The following is a 27,960-nucleotide window of genomic DNA, read 5'->3' as shown; positions in this document are numbered from 1 at the left end:
CCACTGATGCCGTGGAAGGAGCACCAGCCTAGGAGCCAGAAGATCTGAGTTTTAATGCACAGTGCCTGGCACCTAGTAGGCTCTCCACATACCATGCTGCTGTTGCAGACAGGGTGGTCCGGAAAGGTTTCTAAGGAGAAGAGACCCAAATGAGGTAAAAGGGCTCCCCATTAGATGAGGGAGGAGCATTCCAAGCTAAGGAGCATGGGAGCAATTTAGTGTGTTCAGAAATCTCAAGAAGGTTAGTGTGGCTCAACAGAGGGAGCAAGAGTGGAGGTGGAAAGCAAGACACAGATCACATTCAGCCTATGGACCATGCAAGGGACTCAGCTTTACTCTGAGTGATAAAAGAAACCAAAGAAGACTTTCAAACAGGAAAAAGATGAACTAATTAAAAACACAAAAAGTCACTCTGGCTGCTGTGGGGAGAAGAGTCTGTGGAGGGACAAAGACAGAAACATGGAGACCAGTTAGGAGGCTACTACAGTACTCCAAGTCAGAGATGATGGTGGCTTGGGAAGATGATAAGAAGTGGTCAGACCCAGACATATTTTGAAGGTAGAGTGAATAGGATTTGCTATACTTGTAAGCAAGAAAGAGGATTCAAGGATGGCTCCAAGGATTGGGGCCTAAGCAACAGAAGGATGGAGCTGCCACTGACTCAGTTGCGGAATTCCAGAATAGGGGCAGATGTTGGGAATGGGAATCCAGAGTTGCCCTCTGGATATATTCAGTGTAGGATGCCTAGTAGACATCAAGAAGGGCTGCTGAGTCATGGTGTTCCTCTTTCCCACCCCCGACGCTGAGGCTGACATTGATCCCTGCCATCCTTTGCAGGACAAGAAGCTCATCAAGGCCTTCTTTGAGGTGCTAGCCCACCCCCAGAACTACTTCAAGTACACAGAGAAACACAAGGAGATGCTGCCAAAATCCTTCATCAAGCTGCTCCGCTCCAAAGTTTCCAGCTTCCTGAGGCCCTACAAATAGTAATCCTAGGCTCAGAGACCCAATTTTTTAAGCCCCCAGACTCCTTAGCCCTCAGAGCCGGCAGCCCCCTACTCTCAGACAAGGAACTCTCTCCTCTCTTTTTGGAGGGAAAAAAAAGTATCACTACACAGACCAGGCACTCTCCCTTTATGTCCTTCTAGTTTCCTTTCTTTGTCTCTCTCTGCCTGCCTCTCTACTGTTTCCCTTTTCTAACATGCTCCCTAGAAAAGCCATTCAGTACTGGCTCTAGTCCCCCTGAGAAGTAAAGAAACAGTACAGCCCCTTCCACTGCCCATTTTACCAGCTCACATTCCTGACCCCATAAGCTTGGAAGGGTGCTAAAAGGCCCATGAAGGAAGTGGGTCTGGTGGGGAATGGGGAGGGGAAAGAAGGGCTTCTGCCATTATAGGGTTGTGCCTTGCTAGTCAGGAGCCAAAATGTCCCCTGGCTCTGCTCCCTAGGGTGATTCTAACAGCCCAGGGTCCTGCCAAAGAAGCCTTTGATGTACAGGCTTAATGCCAGCACCAGTCCTCTGGGGCACATGGTTTGAGCTCTGTACTTCCCACATGGCCAGCTTTCTTGTCTATACAGATCCTCTCTTTCTTTCCCCACATGTCTGCCTGGGGTCTACTCCATAAGGGTTTACAAATGGCCCACAACACTGAGTTAGTGGACACCGGCTAAATGAGGAAAAGCAGCAGGCATTGTCATGTTAAATGCCCCGCTGTAGCTCCCTGAGAGAAGGACTGTAGCTCTGCAGGACAGAAACCAGGTTTTAAAGCATTGCCAAAAAAAAAAAAGAAAACAGAAAGAAAAAAATGTATCATCTAAAGGACTAGACACAGAACAATTGGAAGTCAACTTCAAACACCAATCCCTTTTCTTACTTGTCTTCCCTGGCCCAGCCACCTCCTCGGCCCCATGTGATGCTCCCTGGGGGAGCCCTACTCCTCTTGCTACATGTTGTCCTTAAAGAAACATGGCTATTGACCTGAAGCCAGCCTAGGCCTTGCCCTACAGTTGTTTTTCCCTTGTAGCCCCAGCTGGCTTGTGGGCTTCACCAAAGAGGACCCCACTCTGCAGCCAGCCTGGAGCCACCTACCTCTGGCCTCAGGCTGTGGGCAGCAAAAGGAATGTGTGTGCACTTGGCGAGCCTCCTGCCCACCCTGTCCACACCTAATAAGTGCAATCATTTTGAGTCTTTCTATGTTGTCTAGACGGAGGGGTTTTTGTTTTCTGGGTTTGTTTTTTGTTTTTGTTTCTTTTTCCTCTACTAGCAAAACCCTATTTATAGCTGCCCAAGAGAAAAGAGTATATGTTTGGAGTGGAAGAAAATCGGTTTTGAATCTCATGAACCTTGAGTGCTGGAGCATCTGATCTGTCTCTGTGCCACCAACTGGCCACCTAGAGCCCTTGGCTGTGGTAATCCAGGGTAATTGTGCAGAGGCATCTAATGTGTAGGAAAGTAATTCTGGGGATTTGATGGAGCAGGAAGGAGAGAGACCTATGTTTGCTAAACCAATCCTGCTATCCCTATGCCTCTCCATGGAGTCAGCGTGGACCTCATGATTGTAGAGGCCAATGGAACTGGTCAGTGATTCTCTACCCCAAGTAGGGAAAACCTCCATCTTTTCCCTGTCTTCATTCTGTTATCCCCTGGTGTACACATGGAAGAGGACCAGGACATACCACCTGGGGATGGGCTGACTCAGGGTCCTGAGGCCAGAGACAAAGCTGTGGGAGCCAAGAATAAGACAGAAGGTATCAGATTATTTGCCTGGCTCTGGTCACTTCCCTCTTAAAGTTGACTTCAAGCTTAGCTTCCTCAACTACTGTTTTTCAAAATGAAGAAAGAATCAAATGGAAGAAGAATCAAGTCCATGCCCAAGCCCAAAGCCTGCACACATTCTGCCCTTAATCCAAATGCTGCCTATAAAATTATTTTCTGTTTTCTCACCCTAGCTCCCCCAAAGCTGTAGTCCCAATCAATCAAAGGCTACCAACTGACTCCTCAGGTTCATTACTTTTTAAAATTTTTTTATTTTTTTAACTCCCCTGGTAACTCACAGAACAGCTCAGATTCATTTCTAGGTGACTGTCCTAGGCTACTGCTCCCCCAGGAGACTCAACACTAAATAAAGGAGTCTGACCCCCTACCCTCCCATCGGTAGCATTCATCAGCCAAAATGGCCATAGCAGTAGGTAGCCAATGACACAGCTAGATTCCCTGACAACCATTAGCCAACATCATGGCCCTTGTGGGTAAAGTGTCTGGCTACCTTTGTCTTTCTGGGTCAAGGAGGGCCACTGTAAAGATGCAAAATGGCTGCTTCCAAACACGGGAAATGGTCATTTAGTAGGAGTGTCTCTGTACTTCCCAGGAAGCACCATGAAAACTTCTTTAATCAACTCTGACTATCCTAATTCTCCACCAGAAGCTAGGATACCTTTTTTTTTTTTTTTTTTTCCCCGAGATGGAGTCTCGCTCTCTCGCCCAGGCTGGAGTGCAATGGTGCTCTCTCGGCCTACTGCAACCTCCGCCTCCCGGACTGAAGCAATTCTGCCTTGGCCTCCCCAGTAGCTAGGATTACAGGTGTGCACCACCAAGCCCAGATAATCTTTGTATTTTTAGTAGATACGGGGTTTCACCATGTTGCCAGGCTGGTCTTGAACTCCTGACCTCAGGTGATCCACCCACCTTGGCCTCCCAAAGTGCTGGGATTACAGGCATGAACCACCGCGCCCAGCCTAGGATAACTTTCTGATTCCTCTCTGCCAGCCGTTTTGCATCTCTTGGAAAGCCAAACAGTGACCATGCTTCTCAACATATGCCTTCAGGGTCTGGCTTCTCCTTTCTCCCTTCCTTTGCTGTGACACCATACATACATATATACAAATACACATCCTCCAACCATTTATTCCATGGTTTATGAGACCTGCAAATGAGTTCCACAGTGTGGAAGGCATAGACCACTAGGCTTCTTAATTGATGTCAAGGCAGATCTTGGTGAGCAGGTAAAAACCTGCTATTGTCCACCAAGTTTAATTTAGGTCCTCCAAGTTGGAGGGTTCAGAACCCAGGCAAAGCTGCTGCTGAACCTATGGAGGAGGCTGGCCCTGGGACATCAAACTAGGGGTTAAGTGGATTGAATGAGGAGTCAATGCTCAGGGACGTTCTAGGTCTTTACAGGTCAGACAGGAGAGGTTTCTACCATTGGAGGGAAATGGAAAGATGGTATAAATAGGAACCCTTCATGAAGCAACCCAGAGGCCTTTCTGCAGGGTACGGTGTGGGGCTGCAGTACTGTGGGGCCTCCATTCATCTTAATACAAAACCTCTAAAACCTCACCTGCTCTGAGCCTGGAAATGGGAGGGCTTCACGCACCAAGTGATGCATACCAGAAAGGCACTTATATCCTCAGCAACATGGCAGTTCCTCTTTACTTCTCTGCCTCCTTCTTTCTATATTATCAGGCCATGCCTATTCCTGCAACCTGAGACAACTCTTGGAGTCAGAAGAAAACTGACCAGATCCTGGTTGTGAGCTGCCTGCCCCAGGCCTAGAAATCCCCAAAGGCTGGCACTGAGCTGTGACTGCTTTAACAGCCCCCAAGATTTGGTCAGTTTGAGGTGGTAGAGACTCAGATTCGTTGCTGAAAGTTCAGTAACACAGTCCTGGTCTTTGGCCCTAGAGAAACTTTTTATATATGAGAAATGTTCTCTATATACATGTTTGAGGTGACTCTGGAATGGATTATGAGGTCATATCTCAAAATGTCAGAAAACGTTATAGAGGCATTCAAACTTTTGTATTTGCTGTTTAACCTCAATATTACAGCCACAAACAAGGAGTACCAAGACAAAGTATAACTGACCATAAGCAGAACATGTTAACTCTCCAGGTTTCTTTCTTAAGCACAGTAAGAGAAAAGTGGGAGCAAACAACACAAGCATATTTTTACATTTGACCCGTCTCAAAAGTAGCACACCCTATCCTTGTGCCATTATTTGTACAAGGAAATATATGATTAGAAGGAACAGAACCCCCAGTGGTCATCAGCTTTTTTAGACACCACAGGCTGTAGCAGTTTGAACAAACTGAAAACTTTATTCTCCTGTGTGAGCTGAACTCAAGTTTCAGAATAATCATCACCATGTGGGAGGCTTTTTGTTAAATGCAGAAGAAATCTCAAAATATTGTATTTATATCTGCCTTCCACTGCTGCCAATTTAGTAAGCATCTCCTACACAATCAACAATAAACAGCAAATGATGCAGTTCATAGAGTATTTTGCACTTGGGGAAAAATATGTATCTGAATTGTAAAAAGAAATGTTTGGATTTTGTATGTCTTTTTTATTATTATTAAAATACTAAATGAAACTCCTCAGCCCGGCATCTTTTCCTCTATCTCAATAGCTTATCCTAGAGCCAGAAAAAGCCTTGAGGAGACAATGTCTTCTAGCTTCCAGATAAAACCCAAAATTTTTGGCAACTCATCCCTAATGATTTTAAAATTTGAAAAGGCTTGTCTTTTGTCTATCCTTAAAAGCAGTATCAAGTATTATCTCCTGAGGGGAATCTAAGGAGTGGGGGAAATTTATTGTTCCGCCTCACCACAGTATAGTCCACAACAGCTGGCCAGCCCACAGGTGGTTCAGCACCTCCCTAGTCAAGATGTCCACCTCTAGGAAAGCGCCAGCACTGAGGGTCACCCAGTGTCAATCTTTGTATGCAGTACACTCTTAGCCACCAGATAGTATTGTGACATACAGATCATTTGGTTACTACCACCATCACTACTTCTACAGGGCACAAGAAAGCAATCTCCAATCTCTTTTATCAATGAACAGTCCCAATTTCTAGGCTCAGAGATGATAGATAAAACTTAGCTGTCGCAATTATATAATTCCCTGACATGAAATTTTATTGGATTTAATATCTACATGATATAGCCATTTAAGAGTATAACTTGAGGAACAAGGAAAAATCTACCTAATCAAAAAACATGTTGGGGTGGCCTATCAGAATCTTAAACTTACCCTTTAGCATCTATAATGAAGATATAGATGAAGTACCTTCATTCCATAATTACTGAGCTCCTATTATATGCCAGGTAGTGAGCACTTGCTCATCAGCTCATTGACAATAGCCATGCTCAAGATCCACACTCCTCATGTAACTTTCTGATTATAACTGATCTTCCCAGATAAGATTTCCCCAACAGGGGCAATAATCCAGTTCACTTGCTGGCTATAAGTATAAAAGAATGCACTAGCATTCTATTATGTACATTAACTTCCTATGAGTTTGATTTAATGTGACAAAACATGAACACCTTTGTGTGGACTGACCCAAAATCACACTTCTAGAACTGCAAAGCCAAGGACTGTATCCATGACCTTCACACTATACGAACTTGGAGCCATTCTCTTTGACTTCTCTCATAAGTCACTTCTATTCCAAGAACAACAAGTCTTCCTCCTTACTTCCTAGGACATTTGCTTTGGCGTCTCAAAATAATGTACAGTCAGGGACACTGGAGTTTTGATATTCCTATATTAAGAAGTGTTCCAAGTGGGGTACATGAAGATTTTCCTAGGGTATGTGAAGACTGCAAGGAATACCCAGGCAATAGCCTCAAATCAGTCTGAGGAGAGTTTTAAAGGAATAAATTTCCAGATCTTCATCTTCCCTATAAAATATTTTCTAAAACCAGGCCAGGTGCACTGGCTCACACCTGTAATCCCAGCACTTTGGGAGGCTGTGGTGGGCGGATCACCTGAGGTAAGAGTTCGAGACCAGCCTGGCCAACATAGTGAAACCCTGTCTTTACTAAAAATACAAAAATTAACCGGGTGTGGTGGTGCACACCTGTAATCACAGCTACCCAGGAGGCTGAGGCAGGAGAATCACTTGAACCTAGGAAGGGGAGGTTGCAGTGAGCTGAATTGGGCCACTGCACTCTAGCCTGAGTAACAGAGCAAGACTCCATCTCAGGAAAAAAAAAAAAAAAAAAAGATAGCTGGGTGTGGTGGCAGGCACCTGTAATCCCAGCTACTTGGCAGGCTGAGGCATGAGAATCGCTTGAACCCAGAAGGCAGAGGTGGCAGTAAGGCGAGGTCGTGCCACTGTACTCCAGCCTGGGCAACAGGAGCGAAACTTCATCTCAAAAAAAAAAGCCAGGCACGGTGGCTCATGCCTGTAATCCTCGCACTTTGGGAGGCCGAGGCAGGCAGATCACGAGGTCAGGAGTTTGAGACCAGAATGACCAACATGGTGAAACCCCATCTCTACTAAAAATACAAAAATTAGCTGGGCGTGGTGGCTACTCAGCTACTCAAGAGGCTGAGGCAGGAAAATCGCTTAAACCTGGGAGGCGAAGGTTACAGTGAGCTGAGATCGGGCCACTGCACTCCAGCCTGGGTGACAGAGCGAGACTCTGTCTCAAAAAAAAAAAAAAAAAAATCTAAAACCAATCCGTTTGGGAGCCAGCTGACATATTCATGCACATTCTCCATTCTACCACTGCCCCCACTTTCACCATAGTCCTTGTCCTACTTTACAAAAGAGGTAGTATCTCTCCCCTACACTGAATTTTGATGCATGGTCCAGGGTGTAAAAAACTGGGGAGCTGGGAGGGAGCAATTATTTTCCACTTCATATCAAAATATTCCCATTGTAATCAGTTTTCCTATTTTATCTTATAAAATGTTTATTATTTTCTACCTCCTAGTAAAAAATGAAATTGCTAGCTGCTCAATTATTTCTTAGCAAATATAGCTTTCCTTTCTAAAAAATACAGAAGAAAAAAATTTGTGTAATAAGATTATTAGTTATTTCTGATTTTTAGACATGATTCTCATTTAATTGTTCCCAAAAGCTGAACAACAAGAGTTTGATGACAGCAGGTACACACATTTACGAAGGGAATATATGCCTCCTATATGACTTCTCAAAACTGATGGATTTAACTATACATTATACAGCATTATTCCTAATTATATGACAAACAGTACTATCTCATTTTTACCATTTACTATGTTAATAGTAGGTCTAAATAATTTTAATATTGACTGGTTTATTACTGGTCCATTTTATAAGCTATAATCATTTATTCCCTAATAATTGTTATAATATTCCTCAAAATGAATGTTAACATATTTATCTGAATGGAAGAATAAAGTCAGACATTTTTCTAACAGAAAGTAGGTCTGATTTGGCTGATTGGTTTGAAATGAAAACTGGCTTTGCCAATTCCACAAATGGCAGTTGTTTTCTATACAGTGAATGAGCTGAATCTGCATTTCAGTTTAACAAAAAGATCTTGAAAACATGTAATAATAAAAGAATTTTATCAAAAAATATTGTGTTGGCAAAGAAGTATGGAAATCAATATCTGATTAACAAAGTGTCTCTGAGTGTAAATGTCACAGATAATTAATAATCATGTTTAATAAAACTGAAACTGAGACTCTAAATCCTTTTGGAAGTTCAATGGTTTCTAATCCTTTGCTTTTAACAAAATTAAAAGACTCTATTTGATAGTATTTGATAATATTAATAGATCACTCTGTGATTGTTGGCATATAATTTAGAAGTTCAAAGACTCAAAGAATATCATTGTAACAAATCTCTTCCTTTCCCAGTTGTGGAAACAAGGTTTCTCAATGCTCATATCTATAAAAATAAAAAACAGGTAAAGGATTGATGTTGCACCTTATCTCCTTCTACCATTAGGTAATATTAATCCATGAATACCTGAACTAATTGGGGAGAAACACCATATTTCTCATTAAAAGATGCAGTTTCAATAAAAATTGTACTTTTTAGGTTTCACAAGTCATAAAAATGTTAAAAATATTTAGGAAAATTTAGTAAATATTTAGTAATATTTAGTAAAAAAAAAAAGTTTAGTAAATTATATACTAATAATTACAGGAAGTGAATGGAATTAGAAGTTTAAGGAGAAAGAGAACCATATGAAATTTCTGTTGAAGCACTTGTTCATATATTTTTAAGTGGATGATGGTAGGCATTAGATTTTTACGGTACTTGGAATCCACCGGATACTTTTTTTTTTATTGAGACAGAGTCTTGCTCTGTCACCCAGGCTAGAGTACGATCTCAGCTCACACTGCAACCTCCACCTCCCGGGTTCAAGTGATTCTCCTCAGCCTCAGCCTCCCAAGTAGCTAGGACTACAGGCACACACCACTATGCCCGGCTAATTTTTGTATTTTTAGTAGAGACGGGGTTTCACCATCTTGGCCAGGCTGGTCTCGAACTCCTGACCTCGGGATCCACAATATATATATTGCTATGGAAAAAGGGTGGTTCGAAAGGGACAAACTCAGGTACAGCCTGAGTTCTATTCCCTGCTGTATTTCTAACCCTCAATTCATATTAGAGGAGCTACTTAATCCTCTCTCTGTATCTATAAGGTATTTTCTTTTTCTTTTTTTTTTTTTTTGAGACGGAGTCTCACACTGTTGCCCGTGCTGGAGTGCAATGGTGCGATCTCGGCTCACTGCAACCTCGGCCTCCCAGGTTCAAGCAATTCTCCTGCCTCAGCCTCCCAAGTAGCTGGGATTACAGGCGCCCGCCACCACGCCCAGCCCATTTTTTGTATTTTTTGTATTTTTAGTAGAGAGGGTTTCCCTATGTTGGCCAGGCTGGTCTCGAGCTCCTGACCTCGTGATCCGCCCGCCTCAGCCTCCCAAAGTGCTGAGATTACAAGCGTGAGCCACCGCGCCCGGCCTGTAAGTTATTTTCTATGGTAAATAACTTGTCAAACTTCCACCAAAAAGGAATGGAAAGAGGGCAGCATAGTGGCCAGGCAGTTTATTTCCACACTGGGAGATATAGAAGGGATTAATTCTAATCACAGGAATTCTAACCATCAGTTGCCACTCACTGGCCTACCTAAACTTAACTCTGGTCCCAGCCAGAACAAATCAGATCAGGAAGAAGGGATGTCTAAGACTAAAAGTGGGGCTTCCTAGTTAAGCTCTTCAGGCAGGAGAGGAAAAGGACGCCCGTGTCCCCAAAGACATCTTTAGCTGCCACAAGCCCCAAACCCCGTACTTTGTAACTGTGTCTAGTTTACGTCCTTTAAAAATTATTCTTATTAAGTTAAATTGTTTTCGGAGCGGGGAAGACACAAAAGAAACCAGATGAAGTTCTGAAAGGATAGAAAGGGGAAAGTTTCTCACCTCATTCCTCCAGGCACCCAGTTCCTCTCCTAAAAGGCAATCTTTACCAGTTCCTTCTCTAACTCCCCTCCTTTTAATTTGATTTTTTACTGAAAGCTCGCTCCCTTTTAATTTTCCCTCAGGTTTCTGAAAATTTCCCAATCGCAGCCCCTCCTAGCAGGGAAACAGTAAAGGGGCTTGGTTTTTATGTTCACCCCAAAGCAAGCCTACAAAAGGGAGTAGCCGGTTGCGAGCCTGACGGTGGGGCTGACGGGGGAATGAGAGAGAACCTGAGAGGACCGCCAGGGCGCCCTCCCTGAGGAGGCGAGTCCCTCACCGCCCCTCTATATCGTCCTTTGCAATAAGGAGCTCTTAATACCTGCAACTGCTTCCTTCAAGGGGTGGCTCGAAGATCAGTAGGCAAGGCCTGCGGACTGCGCACCTTAAAGCGCTTCGGGACCGTAAGACAGTGACTGCTGAGCGCGCGGCCGGGAAGAAGCCTGGGGGCTCTGAGCTCGGAGGACAGAGACGGAAGCCCCGGCCTGCGTCCCTCACAACCTGCGCCTCCAGTCCTCCTGCGCTACTCCCGAAGCGCACCTTCTCGCCCGCAGGCCGCGGAAGTGACAGCGCAGAGCCCTTGCGGCCTCCGCCACCTCCTCACGCTTCAGATGGACCGAATCCTTGGAAAGGACAGGTAGCGATTTCCGATTGCTATAGCGACGACCCGGCTCCGAGCTGCGCCCGGGCCCTGACCCGGGCGTCGTGACGTCAGCACGCCTTCCCTGGGCGCTCAGCCTCTCTGGCCATGCGTCACCCCGGCCTGGGGGAGGGGCGGGGCTCCGAGGAGCTCGGTTCAGATCTCGGCGGCCTGGGCTCCAGGAGCCCCGGAACGAGGATAAGTTGGATGGCTGCCGCGGCGAAGCGGGGGGCGGGGTGGAGCGTGCCCGGTATTTTCTATACGGGTTCCGGGGCCCGGTAGAGGCGCGCCAAGAGGAGAGGAAAGTGCGGCGGCCCTGGAACCTGGATATCGCGCGAGGCAAGCTGCGCGCGGGCGGGCGGGCTATGGCGCAGGCGGGTTGTGGGGCCGGCGCTGGTGGCGGGGCCCGGTGCATGGCGGTCTGTCGGCGGAGTCGCCCTCGGGGGCTGTCAGGTTGGTGGCTGCGGGAAGAATGGGTCCACCATGCCCAGGGCGGGAGTCCGGGCGGGCGCAGGGCCCCGGGAAGGTCCCGAGCCCGGCGTGCCCACCTCCCTCCGGCCTTAGCAGGGCGGCCTGGCCGCTGGACCGCGGCCGGGCCCCCTTCCCCACCCAGGGTCCCTGCCCCTCTTTTCCGCCCTGCGGCTCCTCCCCCATGACTCCCAAACCCCACCCCGTGACGGCGCCCGCCTCCACCCCTGTGACCCCACACCCCACCCACTGACCCCAAGACCTCACCAGGTAACCGTTGGTTATTATTCATTGGCTGCTAACCCAGGAATTTCGCCAGCACTTCTCAGAGACCCACCAACCACTGACTCCCTCGGTTTTAATCCGATAACTCACATGACCCTAAGATCCCCACACTCCTCCTTAGTGACCCCCAAACCTGGGTGACCCTCCTGGCCCGGTAACCCTCCAATTCGACCCTGTGTTCCCCACAAACTCGGTGACTCCCTTCAAAACTGCTGGCAACTCCTAAGCCCTACTCCAATAGTTTTCCACCCACTCATCTTCTACACAGCCCTCAGTATCCTTGCCCTGTAGCCCTATGACCCTCATTCCACGTCTGCCTTTATCCTAAAATCACCCCCACTGGCATCTCTCTCTGCCCTCCCAGCCCTTCAGTGTCAATCAGCACATGACTTACAAGCGTCCAGCACCTTTCTGGTGCTGAGGAGGATGTAGAGATTAATATGAAGTAGTAATAATTGGAGTCATCAGAGAATTCTGGATCAATCCAGAGTCCAGTCAATCCAGTGTGTGGTCCCAACTCTGTCACTGCTGTGCTTTAGAAACCTGGGAGAAGTCCCCTCCTCAGTCTGGACCTTAGTTTCTCAAAATGACTGTGATGAGGTTGGGTTAGATGATCTTTGAGTTTCCTTCCATCTGTGAAATTGTGAAATTCTGCAATTCTCAGTCAAGATAATAATTTTTTGCAATCATTTTTGTACCCCACCCTGGAAGTTTCCTCTTGTAACCTCACCCCAGGATCTGCTTGCATCATGAACCTTACTCCCTCATTCCCAGATCACCCTCTTCACTCTTAATAGTGCATACCTATTTCCCTTGATCAGGCCCCATTAGTTAACATGTTTGCAAAGCAGCATAGCAGAGTGCTTCATTTGGGGGCATTGAGTTCATAACAAACCTAGGTTCCAGTCTGATTCTGGCCCTCCAGCTATGGGACTTGGGGTATATTATTTAGCCTGTCTTAACTTCAGTCCCCACCTCTGCTAAGGGAGGAAAATAGTGGTGCCTGACATAACACATGTAAAGCACCAGGCACCATGCCTGGCACATGGGAACTCAGCATGAGCTGTTGTTAGAAATGAGATGCTCCTATGGATCTTACTCTGTCCTGAATGCTAGGGATTCAACAGACTGAACATGTGGCCCATACCTTGCATTATATTGCTACTACTGACATCTTGGAATCCCTATCTTCTCATCTCTGCTGTAGCCTCACTTCTGTGGTTCTTTACCCTGATTTTTGCCTCAATAACGATTGGCTTGCTGAATACCTACTGTGTGCCAAGCTCTGGATATATAAGTTAAATTTACCTCTCAACAGCCCCAAGAGTTTATTATTATTATTATTTTTTTTTTTTTTTTTTTTTTTTTTTGAGACGGAGTCTCACGCTGTTGCCCAGGCTGGAGTGCAGTGGCGCGATCTCGGCTCACTGCAAGCTCCGCCTCCCGGGTTCCCGCCATTCTCCTGCCTCAGCCTCCTGAGTAGCTGGGACTACAGGCGCCCGCCACCGCGCCCGGCTAATTTTTTGTATTTTTAGTAGAGACGGGGTTTCACTGTGGTCTCGATCTCCTGACCTTGTGATCCGCCTGCCTCGGCCTCCCAAAGTGCTGGGATTACAGGCTTGAGCCACCGCGCCCGGCCAAGAGTTTATTATTATTATGTCTTCCATTTTCCCATATTTTTGTTTGGTTGGTTGGTTGGCTTTAGAGAAATGAACCAGAAACTCACACAGCTAAGTAGCAGAGCTAAGATTTGAACCCACAGTTTAAAAAAAAAACAGAACAAAACCAAACCCTACTCCATTGCCTGTCTTTCCCCCAAACGTACTCAACCTCAGCTCCTTGTTCCTTATTTTCTAGTAATTCCTAAATCCAACATCAGCTCATTCCTTGATCCCCAAGGTTTCTGGTCTTGAGCTCCTAGCCTCAAGGGATCCTCCCACCTTAGCCTCTCAAGTAGTTGAGATTATAGGCATGAGCCACCGATACTGGCCCTGACCCTCAAGGTTTCTGTTACCCTTTGCCACATAAGTTGGTGAGTTTCTCATCCTGCTGTTCATAACTTTTGATCTCATATCCCCTGAAACCCCTGCACCTTGTAGGGGAGGGAAAGTATCTTTTTAGGTTCATGGCTTAGGCCCCTATAACAAAAGAAAGATTTAATGAGAAGATTATACACATTTATTTAATGTAAGTTTTATGTGACAGGAGCCTTCATAAGGAAATGAAGACCCAAAGAAATGATTAAACTTGTGTATTTTTATACTAGATTTGATGAAGAGTGGATAGTTGTGGGAAAAAAATGCAAAAAGGGTAATATCAAATAGTAGTAAACTGGGAGAAACTTAGCAAGGCCTGTTTGTTCAGACTCCTGTCTGTGTCCCTGTGTCTTCACAGATAAGGATACTCCTTTCCTCTGAGTGCAGGGAGGGCACCTCTCTGTGAGGGTATTATGACCTGCTTCAGGGGAAAGTCAGAAAAATCCTTCCTAGGTTTTGTGATCTGCTTCAGGGGAGAAGAGCCTTGGAGAAAGAGAGAGTGACCTTCCTACTGCCATTTTTTCAAGTTGCCCTATTTTGGAGTATCTTGAACCCAGTCAACTTCTCTCTTCATCCTTTGCCCAAATATCTCTTGTTCTATGAATCTTTGATGCTCCCAGCCCTTACCCCATGAGCTCACTCACCGTACAGTGTCTCCCACCTCATTGGCACTTTACCCCAAATCCTTTCATCTTGTTAAGTCCCTTAGCCCCAGGAATCCACGTGTCTGTATGCTCTAAACCCCTCTAGTCCAGTAGTCTTTCATCCTATTTTTAGTCTCAGTGTTCTACTTCCACCAACCCACCTTCTGCCATCCTCAGCCACATTCTGTGACCTGAAACTTTCATATAATTTGTACTTCATTTAGTGACCTCTTGATGTGACTAGCTTCAATGGAATCAGCCCCTTCCATCCCAGCATGAACCAATCCTGTATAACTTGCACACCCTCCCATTCTAAGGCCTCTCCTCTCATACCCCTGCCCAGTATCCTGCGAGATCCTGCCTCTCAGGTTCCTCCCTCAGTGATCACCTTTTCAAACCTGGATTGTCTTTCACCCTTCCACAGGGCCTTCCCCTTCCTGCCGCCTTCTTATTTGTCCCCTCAGCCATCCTCACCTCACCAATCTTGATAACCAATTACAATATAAATCTCCCTTCCATCTCAGCTCTGCTCCCTTCTTCCTCCACTCTCTTGTGCATCTAACTCCAGGGCCATGCATATGCCCCTGCTGCTTTCAGCTCTGCTTCCTTCATATGCTGCACTGTCCCACCAAACTTCATCAGTCTCTTCGGTTTATCCAGAGAACTACTCTACTCTGGGAACTTCTGATGACTTCTAATAATAGATCACCAAAGGATCTCGGTTTTTTAGAGGGCAGGGAGAGAGCCCTTGGATATCCTTCAGAATCAATCTAGCTGTGTCTCTTGGACACCCTCCCACTGTCCTATCCCATTATGAAGCTGCTTGCTGTATATACCCTCAGGGTAGAATGCTTTGGGTGTCAGCTTCTGCAGGCACTGAATTAGCCCCATTGTTTTCCAAGCCCTGGGAAAACTTGATAATCCCCACCCACTGAAGTCTGGAGAGTCAGTAGCAAAATGTGACATCAAAGATCCACATCCAAAAGTCTATTCTATGGGTCACCAAATTCCCAGGTCTCTTATAGTGTACTTATTGGCTCTACAGCAATAAATACAACAGAAACTAAAACTAGAGTTGAGGAAAGGGTATACCCTGGGTTCTACAACTGCTGTGGGTGGATTTTAAAAAGGAGCTCTTGCCTTAGATTTATTTACTTAGGGCACAGAACTTATTCTGCCTTGTATTTGAGTTATTTGTGTACCTTTCTCACCCCCACCCTGTGAGCTCCGTGAGAACAGAGACTAGGTTTTCTTTTTTTTTTTTTTTTTTTTGAGATGGAGTCTGTCACCCAGGCTGGAGTGCAGTGGTGCGATCTCGGCTCACTATAACCTCCTCCTCCTGAGTTCAAGTGATTCTCCCACCTCAGCCTCCCAAGGAGCTGGTATTACAGGCGCCTGCAACCCTGCCCAGCTAATTTTTGTATTTTTAGTAGAGACGGGGTTTCACCATGTTGGCCAGTCTGGTCTCAAACTCCTGACCTCAGGTGATCCACTCACCTCAGCCTCCCAAAGTGCTGGGATTACAGGCAAGAGCCACCGCGCCTGGCCGGTTTTCTTTATCTTTTATCTTCATCTCATCCCTCATATTTAGCAGGTAGTCAGTAAATACTTGCTGGATTAAATAAACTCACTCAGAAATTCTGCATCAGATGTACACAAGTAAAAACGGTTCATGTCTACATTCATTTTGTGGACACAACAATACCCCTCCCCAAAGTTCTCCAAACATGATAATGGGCATGTCCCTTGATATAAACAGTCTGGAATTTAGACACTTCCTTTTTTTTTTTGAGACGGAGTCTCGCTCTGTCGCCCAGGCTGGAGTGCAGTGGCCCGATCTCGGCTCACTGCAAGCTCTGCCTCCCAGTTTCACGCCATTCTCCTGTCTCAGCCTCCCGAGTAGCCGGGACTACAGGCGCACGCCGCCACGCCCGGCTAATTTCTTTTTGTGTGTTTAGTAGAGACGGGGTTTCACCGTGTTAGCAAGGATGGTCTCGATCTCCTGACCTTGTGATCGCCCACCTCGGCCTCGGTATTATAGGCGTGAGCCACCGCGCCCGGCTAGACACTTCCTTTTTTAGTCATTGCTCAGGTAGGGGAATGGGTATAAGTGCTTTTTTTTTTTTTTTTCCCTGCTCTATTTCTGGTAAGATAGATTGTTTGACGTGGTTGCTCAAATACAGTGGTAACAGCATCAGGGGCTGTCTTATATAAATCTGTTCTCCAGAAAACAGCTAGTTTGAAATATTTAGTGTGGGTTGCAGAGACGATTAAGAAACAGGGGAAACCAAGGAGGCAAAATGTTAGTAATTTTTGAAGTTGGGTAATGGGTTCAAGAGGTTCATTATACCATTCCTTCTGTTTTTATGTATGTTGGAAATCCATTATAAAAAGATTAAAGGAAGGGGCAGCTAGGTGAACAAGTGCAAATTTAGCACTGTTCCTTGGAAAACACCTCAGAGCAAATAAGCTGCTGTTTCTGAATCAGTACTGTTATCTAGGTTAGTATATTTAGTCCTAACCTTTCTCTGACCTCTTCTGTTTGTAAGATATCAGGATGCTAAATTTAAAAATTAGCACCCTGCAGAATTCTGTACCTGGTGGCCTGGGAATTGTAACATCCTGGCATCAAGCACCTGTTGCCCTTCTTCTCAGCTTAGGTGTGGTTTCTGGTGGAATAGGGCTGGACTGGACCTGAGAAGCAGGTGAGGCAGTAAGGAGGAAAGAGGGATCCCAGGCTGGAGAGAGACCAGAGCTCGACTAGGGTCTTCCCCTTCTTGCCTAAAGCTTTCAGGTTACTGGGAGATCCTAAAGGTATATATATTCATTCATTCACTGATTGATTCATCCCACAAATATTTGGTGAATATCTGCTGTGTGCCAGGTACTTTTCTAGGTACTGGGAATAGAGCAGTGAGCTCACCGTTTGAGGAATGGACAGGGTAGAGACAGACAATAAACAAATAAGTAAAATATATATTGAGAAAATTAAGCAGAGAAGGAAGATGGAAAGTGCCAAGAGTAGGCCATGCACAGTGACTCACACCTGTAATCCCAGCACTTTGGGAAGCCGGGGTGGGTAGATAACATGAGGCCAGGAGTTTGAGACCACCCTGGCCAACATGGCAAAACCCTGGCTCTACTAAAAATACAAAAATTAGCCAGGCGTGGTGGTGGGCACCTGTAATCCCAGCTACTTGGGAGGCTGAGGCATGAGAATCATTTCAACCCAAGAGGCAGAGTTTGCAGTGAGCCGAGATCACGCCACTGCACTCCAGCGTGGGCTACAGAGCAAGACTCTGTCTCAAAAAAGAAGAAGAAGAAGAAAGTGCCAGGATTCTGGGTGTTAAAATTTTAAATAAGGTAGTTGAAGGGGGTCCCACTAAAAAGGTAACATTTGAGCAAAGACCTGAAGGAAGTTAGGGGGTAAGTCAAGCATACATCTAGGGGAAGTTTATTCCAGTCAGGAAAAACAGCAAACACAAAGGCCCTGAGGCAGGAATGTGCCCTATATATTCAAGAAACATAAGTAAGCCAGCCAATACGGCTACAGTATATTAGTGAGAGAAGAAACGGCAGATGTTTCGGTGAGGGTGAATTGGGGGCAGATCACACAGGCCACTGGCTTTTACTGTGAGTTGTGAGTGAGATGGTAGCCATTAGAGAATTCTAGGCAGATAAATAACATGGCCTGCCATATTGAAAAGGTCATTCTGACTGCTGTGTTGAGAATAAGCTATAATGTGGTAAAAATGGAAGGAGAGAAACTGGTTAGGAGGCTACTACAATAGTCTAAGCAAGAGAAGTTGGTGGCTTGAACCCAAGGTGAAGCAATGGAAAAGTGAGAAGTGGTTGTCTTCTGGATATATTTGGAAAGGAGCCAACAGGATTTGCTGATAGACTGGATGTGATATGTAAAAGAAATAGCAGTTGAAGATGGCTACAATTTTTTTTTTTTTTTCAAGACAGTCTCACTCTGTCGCCCATGCTGGAGTGCAGTGGCACGATCTCGGCTCACTGCAACCTCCGCCTCCTGGGTTCAAGCGATTCATCTGCCTCAGCCTCCTAAGTAACTGGGACTACAGGTGCACGCCAGCACGCCCGGCTAATTTTTGTATTTTTGGTAGAGATGGGGTTTCACCATATTGGCCAGGCTGGTCTCAAACTCCTGACCTTGTGACCTGCCTGGCTCCCACATTTTTGGCCTGAGTAACAAAATGGTAGAATTCCAATCTACTGAAATTGGGGAGCCTGGAAGGAGGGCAGGTTGTTAGAAGGAGGAGATAAGGAATTTACTCTTGAACATGTCAAGTTTGAAGTGTTTTTTGGATATCAGAGTCGAGATGTTGAGTAAGCAGCTAGATATTCAAGTCTGTCGGAGCCTAGGAAATGTCTACTCTCAGGAAATTAAAGAACACTGTTACCTGGCAAGAGATAGCAGAGTATGGGAAGAACACTGGTAGCTATGTGATCCTGTGGGACTCCTCTGGCAACGCAGGCCTCTGTCTCTTCATCTGCAAAATGACTGCTTTATTTTATTTTGTTTTATTATCTGTTTCTTTGACAAGGTCTTGTTCTGTCACCCAGGCTGGAGTGCAGTGGCGCAATCATGGAGGCTCACTGCAGCAGCAGCCTCTCCCGCTCAATCAGTCCTCCCATGTCAGCCTCCTGAGTAGCTGGGACTACAGAGGTGGGCACCACCACACCTGCCTTATTTTTGTATTTTTGGTAGAGACAGGGTTTTACCATGCTGCCCAGGCTGGCCTTGAACTCCTGGGCTCAAGCCATCCACCTGCCTCGGTCTCCCAAGGTGCTGGGATTACAGGCATGAGTCACTACACCCAGCCAAAATGACCACTTTAGACTAGAAATGAGCTGTCTTCTCAGCCCCTCCTATGGTGGGAGTTGATGAATTAAGTGCTTAGAATAAACATGATAATATATGTATATCTAAGAGCATTTTGAAACTGTTAAGTTCTACACCAGGTAGTGGTATTGGCAATAAGATTTCTTCCTTCATTTGCTAAAGTAATACCCAGTGAGTGCCTGCCATGTGCTGGGTGCTATATCACATGAGATATGATGATGGAGAAGATGAATCTGAGCCCTCGGGGAGCACCTCAGACAACCTCCCGGTGTGGCTTCACTGCCAAGTGCAGACAGCACATGGGGCTGAAGTGTGACATTAGCCAGGGAAAGCTTGTTCCTGACCTGGGTCTCCATGGAAGCAGTGAACATGCACGTTAGAGATGAGGCAAGATGGTATTCCAGATGAGGGAAAAGTCTTCCACTTAGCTGGGCTAGGGAAGAGTTGGGAGTGGTTGGGAAGGGTTGAGTGGTGGGGACTAAACTTCCTTCCCTCCTCCATTCTTTCGTTCAACATGTACTTCCTTGCCAGGAGCTTCTCTTAGAAGCTCACAGTTCTGTGGGAGATGAAGAGTTTCAAATCTGGTCTCAGGAGTTCAAGTTAGATAATTTACAGTAAGCAGAACTGAATCAGGATTCAAATTTGAACTAAAGAGCTCAGTTAGCTATGTAACCTAATAGTATTAATCATTTGGTATCTGTGGGCACGTTCTTTGTTAGGTGCTAATTAGGCTGAAAGGTATGCTCTCCAGGAACTTAAATTATAATCACTATAAGAGAGAGTAAGAATGTTATTTTCCCCTAAAAGAGTCAAGTGTTAAGGAAAACACACTCTGTGGCAGTGTATCCCTTTAACTGCATCTGGAAACTGTCCCTGCGGCTGTGTTTATTCTTGTGTCATTTAGATGTCTACGATTATATCGTGAGGAAAGTCTCTTTGACCAGATAAACGAGAGTATAAGATATAGCTCATCCTAATCGATAAAATTAGTCACCCACAAAACTAGTTTAGAGGAGACGTAGTCAGCATCTACTACATAATGGAATGGGAAATTTTGTCCTGGAGAGTGAAGGAAAAAAAAAAAAACAAACCTGGCCGGGCGTATGGCTCACGCCTGTAAACCCAGCACTTTGAGAGGCTGAGGTGGGCGGATCACGAAGTCAGGAATTCAAGACTAGCCTGGCCAACATGGTGAAACCCCATCTCTACTAAAAATGCAAAAATTAGCTGGGCATGGTGGCGTGCAGGAGAATTGCCTGAACCAGGACCCGGGAGGTGGAGGTTGCAGTGAGCCAAGATCGCACCACTGCTCTCCAGCCTGGGCTATAGAACAAGACCCTATCTCAAAAAAAAGAAAAGAAAAAAACCCTGAGATACAAATCCAAGTGCAGCTGAAGCCATTTTCTTTAACAGATGGCCCTAACCTGTTTTGGGTGCTGTTTCCCAAAGCTGCCAACAAAATTCAAACGCCTTTTACCCTGGCAGCTGTCAGTCAAGATATAGAAATGTGATGGTCTCACAAATCCTATGCAGTTGTCTCTTTTGCTGGCAAAAGTATGAAGTCACCCGGGTGTGGTAGCTCATGTCTGTAATCCCAGCACTTTGGGAGGCCGAGGCAGGCGGTTCACCTGAGGTCAGGAGTTCGAGACCAGCCTGGCAAACATGGTGAAACCCCATTTCTACTAAAAATACAAAAATTAGCCGGGCGTGGTGGCGGGCGCCTGTAGTCCCAGCTACTCGGGAGGCTGAGACAGGAGAATCGCTTGAACCTGGGAGGCAGAGGTTGCGGTGAGCCGAAACTGTGCCATTGCACTCCAGCCTGGGTGACAGAGCGAGACTCCGTCTCAGAAAAAAAAAAAAAAAAAAAGTATGAGGCGTACTCAGGCTCCTCACTTCCAGTTCCGAATCAGAAGGATTTGTGATGTTGGACAGGTCATTCAGGGTCTCAGGCTCATTATACTGTCATTACTGGAAGACAGAGCACTTCTTTTCTAGTGCCTCTTTGACACTCCCCTAGAGCTGGCCCTCTAGTGAATAGTTCATCCCTAAGAAGGCCAGATATAACTTGTTAGCCTGGTACTATCTCACTTCACCACTTCATTTGTTGGGAGTTCCTGCTACTTTTGGATAGTTGATAAAGCATGAGACCCATACAGTTAAGATAAGAACCAAGGAACTGGGAGCTCTTTGAGATTGTAGAACTGACCTGAGGCTTCGATATGGGGGATTTGGCAGGTGTGCCTAAGACCAGAGTTCTTTCTCTGAGATCATCTTCTCAGCCTAGGAAATACTGTCCTGCGGCCACATGGAGCAGTGAAGGAGAAACGTAGTCCCTGCTTAGGCTACCGCTTCATCCAGACACACCCTTGTGACCAGGCTGGGGACACACATATTGAAGCCACCATGTCCTCAGGTCCTGTAAAGACTTGCTGTTGTCTCATGCTCAGCTGATCAGCTTTCCATATGATATTATTATTATTATTATTTTTTTTTTTTTTTTTGAGACTGAGTCTGGCTCTGTCGCCCAGGCTGGAGTGCAGTGGCCGGATCTCAGCTCACTGCAAGCTCCGCCTCCCGGGTTTACGCCATTCTCCTGCCTCAGCCTCCCGAGTAGCTGGGACCACAGGCGCCCGCCACTTCGCCTGGCTAGTTTTTTGTATTTTTTAGTAGAGATGGGGTTTCACCGTGTTAGCCAGGATGGTCTTGATCTCCTGACCTCGTGATCCGCCCGTCTCGGCCTCCCAAAGTGCTGGGATTACAGGCTTGAGCCACCGCGCCCGGCCATCCATATGATATTATAGAATGGCCTCCATGAATCACGAAGCTCAGTTGTCAGATGTGCTTTTGCTATAGGTCAGTAACATGGAATCCATCATATCAGCACTGGACTCTCCATTCCTTATGTATGGAGAATCATAGATATTCCTATGACCAACAAAGGGAGTACAAAGCATGCATTTAGACTTTCTATTTTTAGTTTTTTATTTATGTTGCATAGGTAACACATTCTCAAAGCTTTTTTTTTTTTTTTTTTATTGAGACCAAGTCTTGCTCTGTTTGCCCAAGCTGGAATGCAGTGGTGCAATCTCGGCTCACAGCAACATCTGCCTCCTGGGTTCAAGTGATTCTCCAGCCTAAGCCTCCCAAGTAGCTGGGCCTACAGGCATGTACCACCATGCCCAGCTAATTTGTGTACTTTTAGTAGAAATGGGATTTCACTGTGTTAACCAGGCTGGTCTCAAACTCTTGACCTCGTGATCCGCCTGCCTTGGCCTCCCAGCGTGCTGATTATAGGTGTGAGCCACCGCACCCAGCCACTTTTTTTTTCATGGAATATAAAGGATATTCCCTGAGAAGTCACCCTTCCATCATCATCGCCACTCAGTCATCCTTCCACAGACAACCCTGGTTAGTAATTTCTTGACTATGCTTCCACAGATTTTGTTTGTTTGTTTGTTTGTTTGCATGCTTGCTTGCTTGCTTGCTTTGTTTGAGACGGAGTCTCGCCCTGTCACCAGGCTGGAGTGCAGTGGTGCAGTCTTGGCCCACTGCAACCACCTCCCGGGTTCAAGCGATTCTCCTGCCTCAGCCTCCCGAGTAGCTGGAACTACAGGTGCATGCCACCTTGCCAAGCTAATTTTTTGTATTTTTAGTAGAGACGGGGTTTCACCATGTTGGCCAGGATGGTCTAGATCTCTTGACCTGGTGATCCGACTGCTTCAGCCTCCCAAAGTGCTGAGATTACAGGTGTGAGCCACCGCGCCCAGCCCACAGATTTTTTAATGCAGTGACAGTATATAAAAAGCACTGTTGAACCCGGGAGGCAGAGGTTGCAGTGGGCCTAGATCATGCCATTGCACTCCCGCCTAGGCGACAGAGCAAGACTTCATCTCATAAATAAATAATAAATAAAAATAATAAATAAATGGCACTGTTTTATACCTAGCCATTTTTATTCATTATATTTGGGAGATCTTGCCATGTCAGTATGTAAGGAGCTTCCTCATTTATGCCTACATAGTATGGAAGTTTCATATTGATGGACATTTATGCTGTTTCTAATTTTTTGCTTTTATTACATGCAGGGATGCCATAGATAACCTTAGACATGTGCCATTTTCACACGTCCGTCTACCTGTAGACTAGATGTGAAATTGCTGAGTCAGACAATATGTACATGTACATTTGTAATTTTGGTTGATATTGTCAAACTCTCCTCCATAGAGATTGTGCCAGTATGTTCTCCCACCACCAGCAGTGTATGACTGTGCCTGTTTCTCCATAGCCTCATGGACATTGCTTCGAGTTAAGAATATAGCAGATTCTGCCACACAGTGGCTCATGCCTGTAATCCCAATACTTTGGGAGGCCAAGGCAGGCAGATCACCTGAGGTCAGGAGTTAGAGATCAGCCTAGCCAATATGGCAAAACCCCGTCTCTACTAAAAATACAAAAAATTTCCCGGGTGTGATGGCTCCTGTCTGTAGTCTCAGCTACCTGGGAGGCTGAGGTAGGAGAATCTCTTGAACCCTGGAGGTGGAGGTTGCAGTGAGCTGAGATTGCGCCACTGCACTCCAGCCTGGGCAACAGAATGAGACTCCGTCTCAAAAAAATAAATAAATAAATAAATAAATAAATAAATAAATAAATGATAAATATATATATAGCAGATTCCCTGAAGATCAACATAGGATACTGAATCATGGGATCCCACTGTGACACTATTCCGCAAGACAGACGAAACATGGCACATCCCAGTTTGAAGAATACAGCCAGGCACAGTGGCCCATGCCTATAATTCCCGCACTTTGTTGAGGCTAAGGTGGGAGGATCACTTGATCCTGGGAGATTGAGACTAGCCAGGGCAACATAATAAGACCTCGTCTCTACAAAAATTTAAAAATTAAAAAAAAAAAAAATTAGCCGGGCATGGTGACACACACCTGTAGTTCCACCTACTCGGGAGGCTGAGGTGGGAGGATCGTTTGAGCTCAGGAGATCAAGGCTGCAGTAGGCTAGGAGTCTCACTCTGTTGCCCAGTGCACTCTGGAGTGCTGTGGTGTGATCTCAGCTCACTGCCACCTCCGTCTCCTGGATTAAAGCGATTATCTTGCCTCAACCTCCTGAGTAGCTGGGATTGCAGGTGTGCACCACCACACCTGGCTAATTTTTGTATTTTTAGTAAAGACGGGGTTTCGCCACGTTGGCCAGGCTAGTCTTGAACTCCTGACCGCTAATGATCTGCCTGCCTCGGCCTCCCAACATGCTGGGATTACAGGTGTGAGCCACCGTGCCTGGCCAGACGTTGATTTTTAAAGCCCAAGTCAGGGCCAGGCACAGTGGCTCACACCTATAATTCCAGCACTTTGGGAGGCCGAGGCAGGCAGATCATGAGGTCAGGAGTTCAAGATCAGCCTAACTAACATGGTGAAACCCCCATCTCTACTAAAAATACAAATATTAGATGGGCTTGGTGGCTCTTGCCTGTACTACTACTCAGGAGGCTGAGGCTGGAGAATTGCTTAAACCCGGGAGACTCCGTCTCAAAAAAATAAATGGGGGTCTCACTATGTTGCCCAGGCTGGTCTCAAACTCCTGGGCTCAAGGGATCCTCCCACCTCAGCCTCCCAAAGTGCTGGGATTTCTTTTAAATGGCGCTTCTTTTTTTAAAAAGAAAAAAAATTTTTTTAATCAATATGATTTATGCAAAGATGCGTTTAGCTGTGTTAAACTTGTGTTATGTTAATGCAAGTTTCTGTTACTAATTTCCTGTTTTCTCATCAGTGTTTAGAAACCCACAGAACCAGGTCTGTTCACTAGGTTTTTCTGCGTGTAGTGAAGTATTTTTCTGTAGTAAACATTGAATCATTTTACTGCAAGTTTTCCAAATCTGGTTCTAATTTGTTTGCCACTCATCTTCATCAGCCTTCATCCCCAAACTAATGTGTCTTTGTCCTCATGTGAAGTTTTCTGTGTTTACAAATGAAGAAGTTTCTGAGTGAAGATTAAGTCATAATTATTTTTCTAATCAAAATTGAACATTCTTTTCAGGCAAATGTTTTTGTTCTCTTTTTTTGACTTCTAAATACAGTTGCCTACTGGGCTGGCTGAGGCAGAGTACAGAAAGCTTGTTCCAACTGTCCAGAGTTCTGGTTGGCAGAAGACGATAGAATAGCGAACAGGTGCCTGTAGTCCACACAGCCCAGCTCATGTGTGGAGCACAGTAGGTCTCAACCGTGATAAAGTGGAGAAACACAAAAACCATGACTACTCTTTAGTTTCCTATCTTTCACATCCCTTATTTTTCTCCTTTGGGGAGGCAGTTTAAGCACATCTTGATTCATGGAGAGACCTAAATATCCAAAGTATCTAAAAAGTTGGGAGTAGTGGCACACACCTATAGTCCCAGCCACTCAGGAGGCTAAGGCAGGAGGATCGCTTGAGGCCAGGAGGTTGAGTTTACAGGAGCTATGATCACTACACGCCAACCTGGGCAACAGAATGAGATCCTGTCTCTAAATAAATAAAAGTTTTTTCTAAATGTTATCTCTCCTCAATAATTACAATTTATGTTTTAACATTAAGAAACACATCGATACATTGCAAAGGTGAAGGGTTGTTTTCCCTGCATCAGGACCAATAATGGGTTAAGTTTATTTAAAAGTGCAGCAGGCCGGGTGCAGTGGCTCACGCCTGTAATCCCAACATTTTGGGAGGCCGAGGAGGGTGGATCAAGAGGTCAGGAGTTCGAGACTAGCCTGACCAACATTGTGAAACCCTGTCTCTACTAAAAATACAAAAAAATTAGCCGGGTATGGTGGCGCACACCTGTAATCCCAGCTGCTCAGGAGGCAGAAGAATCACTTGAACCCAGGAGGCGGAGGTTGCAGTGAACTGAGATGGCGCCGTTGCACTCCAGTGTGGGAGTCAGAGCGAGACTCCGTCTCAAAAAAAAAAAAAAGTGGCCAACAGAATTGGATTTGCTCCTAGTTCTGAGAAAGTCAAGAGTGCTCCTTTCTGTCTTCACTCTTTTCTCACCTTCCCCTGTCCCAGTCTGTTTCTCACCTATTCCCAGCTTAGGTCATTGCAGAGCTAGTAAACCTTATACCCTACAAGGAGAAAACAGAGCAGCCACCCTCACTGCCCCTCTGCCCTGTCTCGGAGGGTTGCAGGAGTAATGAGTCTGAACCATCATGTGCAGGCAGAACTCACACATAGCCATCCTGAAGCAGTAACAAGCCTTTCTTTGGCTCTGCCCATGTCACTGTTGTTAGTTCAGTGCCAGCACGGGAGGATTCAGAGTAAACCACCATTGAGAGAAAGTACAGGGAGAAAAACAGCAATCAGGGCACTGGTAGATGCCTGGCAGCCACAAAGCTTCCTCCTCACCCTCTGCAGTCAGGCTTTTTGGTAAGGCAGCTTCAGAGACGGAAAGGTCAGGGAACAACAGTAGCCTCTTAAAGGTTTGTATTATGAGACTTAGGAAGGAAATGTGAATGAGTTGAGGTTATTTAGCCTGGATGCAAGAACACAAAAAGGAGTGGAAATTTGTTTTCTTTGAGTCTAAGAGGGGTTATTTTGGGAAGCGTGGCTAGCAGCAGCTCTTTCCTCTTTCCATTGCGGGTAGGCCAAGAAGGACTGGGTTTAAGTTACAGTGGGTGAGATGGAAGTTAACCCGTATTCACGTGTTTTGAGTGCTGACAGTGTGCCGGTCACAGTGGATTAGCAGAAGGAAGAAGTGTGCCAGACATTGAGAAGTATGGGCTCTGGGGCAGCCAGCCTGACTTTAAAACCTGGCTTCAACACATAGTAGCGTTGGAAGCTTGGACAAAGTACTATACCTCTAAACCTCAGTTGCCTCATCTGTAAAATGGCTATAATATACCTACTTCCTCATCAGTTATTTTTAAGTTTAAGAGTTAATATAGGTAAGGTGCTTTAAAAAGTGTCTGGTATGTATTAATCACATTTATATGTGATAAAAATAAAGATTAGCATGAGCAGTAGAAAGGATCTTAGGGTAATTTGGGCCAGCATTTCATTTTACAGATAAGGAGGCAAACATAGAGATAGAATTGAGATTAGAAGCCAATTCTGTAGACTTCTAGTCCAGGGTGGTTGCCGCTAGTCCTAGCTGTTTTAGGAATCCATATTGCTTCAAAAGCATTTCCCTTTAGGTTCCTCTTCCCCTCCTCCTTATAGCTGGTATTTCTAGAGTACAGGCATATGTGGCCTCATTTAATTCCTTACAGCAGGCTATGAAGCAAATGCCACTATTATCCCCATTTTTTTTATAAGTGATATCTGAGGCTCAGAGAGGTTCATTTACCTGCCCAAGGCTACACAGCTTCTGAGAAGTTCAGTCTGGATTAAAACCCAGACCTCTGACTTCAGAGCCTGTGCTCTTAACCACACCACTGATTTTCCTTAGAAAGTCTCAGTGGAGTACGGTTGTGCTCAATTAAACCATGTGAGTATTTGACAAAGGTGAGCTGCAGGAGCCACAGGGCCCAGGGAATGTAAAGGTATTTTGCAATCCTTTTTCAACCTATATCTGCTTTGCTTTTATTTTTATTTATTTATTTATGTTGTTGTTGTTGTTGTTTGCTTGTTTTCTTTTTTTTGAGACAGAGTTTTGCTGTTGTTGCCCATGCTAGAGTGCAGTGGTGCAATTTCGGCTCACTGCAACCTCTGCCTCCCAGGTCCAAGCAATTCTCCTGCCTCAGCCTCCCAAGTAGCTAGGCATGTACCACCACACCTGGCTAATTTTTGTATTTTTTT

The 27,960-nt window shown here is 45.6% G+C and overlaps 3 protein-coding genes across 45 annotated transcripts in view; 2 read left to right on the top strand and 1 right to left on the bottom strand.

Moving 5' to 3' along the window:
- Window positions 1-5,378, top strand: part of SCUBE3 (signal peptide, CUB domain and EGF like domain containing 3) — a 39,407-nt gene extending 34,029 nt beyond the window's left edge. For 6 of the 8 annotated variants that reach the window (XR_010586018.2, XM_074038314.1, XM_015449523.4 and 3 more), the window contains one exon: window positions 838-1,861. Coding sequence is in view for 7 of the 8 variants with exons in the window: in XM_074038314.1 (XP_073894415.1) it covers window positions 838-987 (150 nt within the window). In the remaining variant the exon portion in view is untranslated. Of the gene's footprint in view, window positions 1-837 lie in introns of all 8 variants that reach the window. The other 2 variants (XM_015449525.3, XM_015449524.3) reach the window with 1 other exon arrangement.
- The window catches only part of TCP11 (t-complex 11), a 143,247-nt gene extending 132,298 nt beyond the window's left edge, over window positions 1-10,949 (bottom strand). For all 4 annotated transcript variants that reach the window (XM_045390217.3, XM_074038332.1, XM_045390218.3 and 1 more), the window contains exon 1: window positions 10,562-10,949. The gene's annotated coding sequence lies outside the window, so the exon portion shown is untranslated. The remainder of the gene's footprint in view (window positions 1-10,561) is intronic.
- A 55-nt stretch (window positions 10,950-11,004) lies between these two features.
- Window positions 11,005-27,960, top strand: part of ZNF76 (zinc finger protein 76) — a 35,916-nt gene continuing 18,960 nt past the window's right edge. For 22 of the 33 annotated variants that reach the window (XR_012433889.1, XR_012433888.1, XR_012433887.1 and 19 more), the window contains exon 1: window positions 11,226-11,332. The gene's annotated coding sequence lies outside the window, so the exon portion shown is untranslated. The other 11 variants (XR_012433891.1, XR_012433890.1, XR_012433881.1 and 8 more) reach the window with 1 other exon arrangement.

This window comes from Macaca fascicularis, chromosome 4, assembly GCF_037993035.2.
Source record: "Macaca fascicularis isolate 582-1 chromosome 4, T2T-MFA8v1.1".
In the NCBI taxonomy this organism is placed as follows: Eukaryota; Metazoa; Chordata; class Mammalia; order Primates; family Cercopithecidae; genus Macaca; species Macaca fascicularis.
The sequence above is the reverse complement of the archived record's forward strand: the minus strand, read 5'-3'. Positions and strand labels throughout refer to the sequence as shown.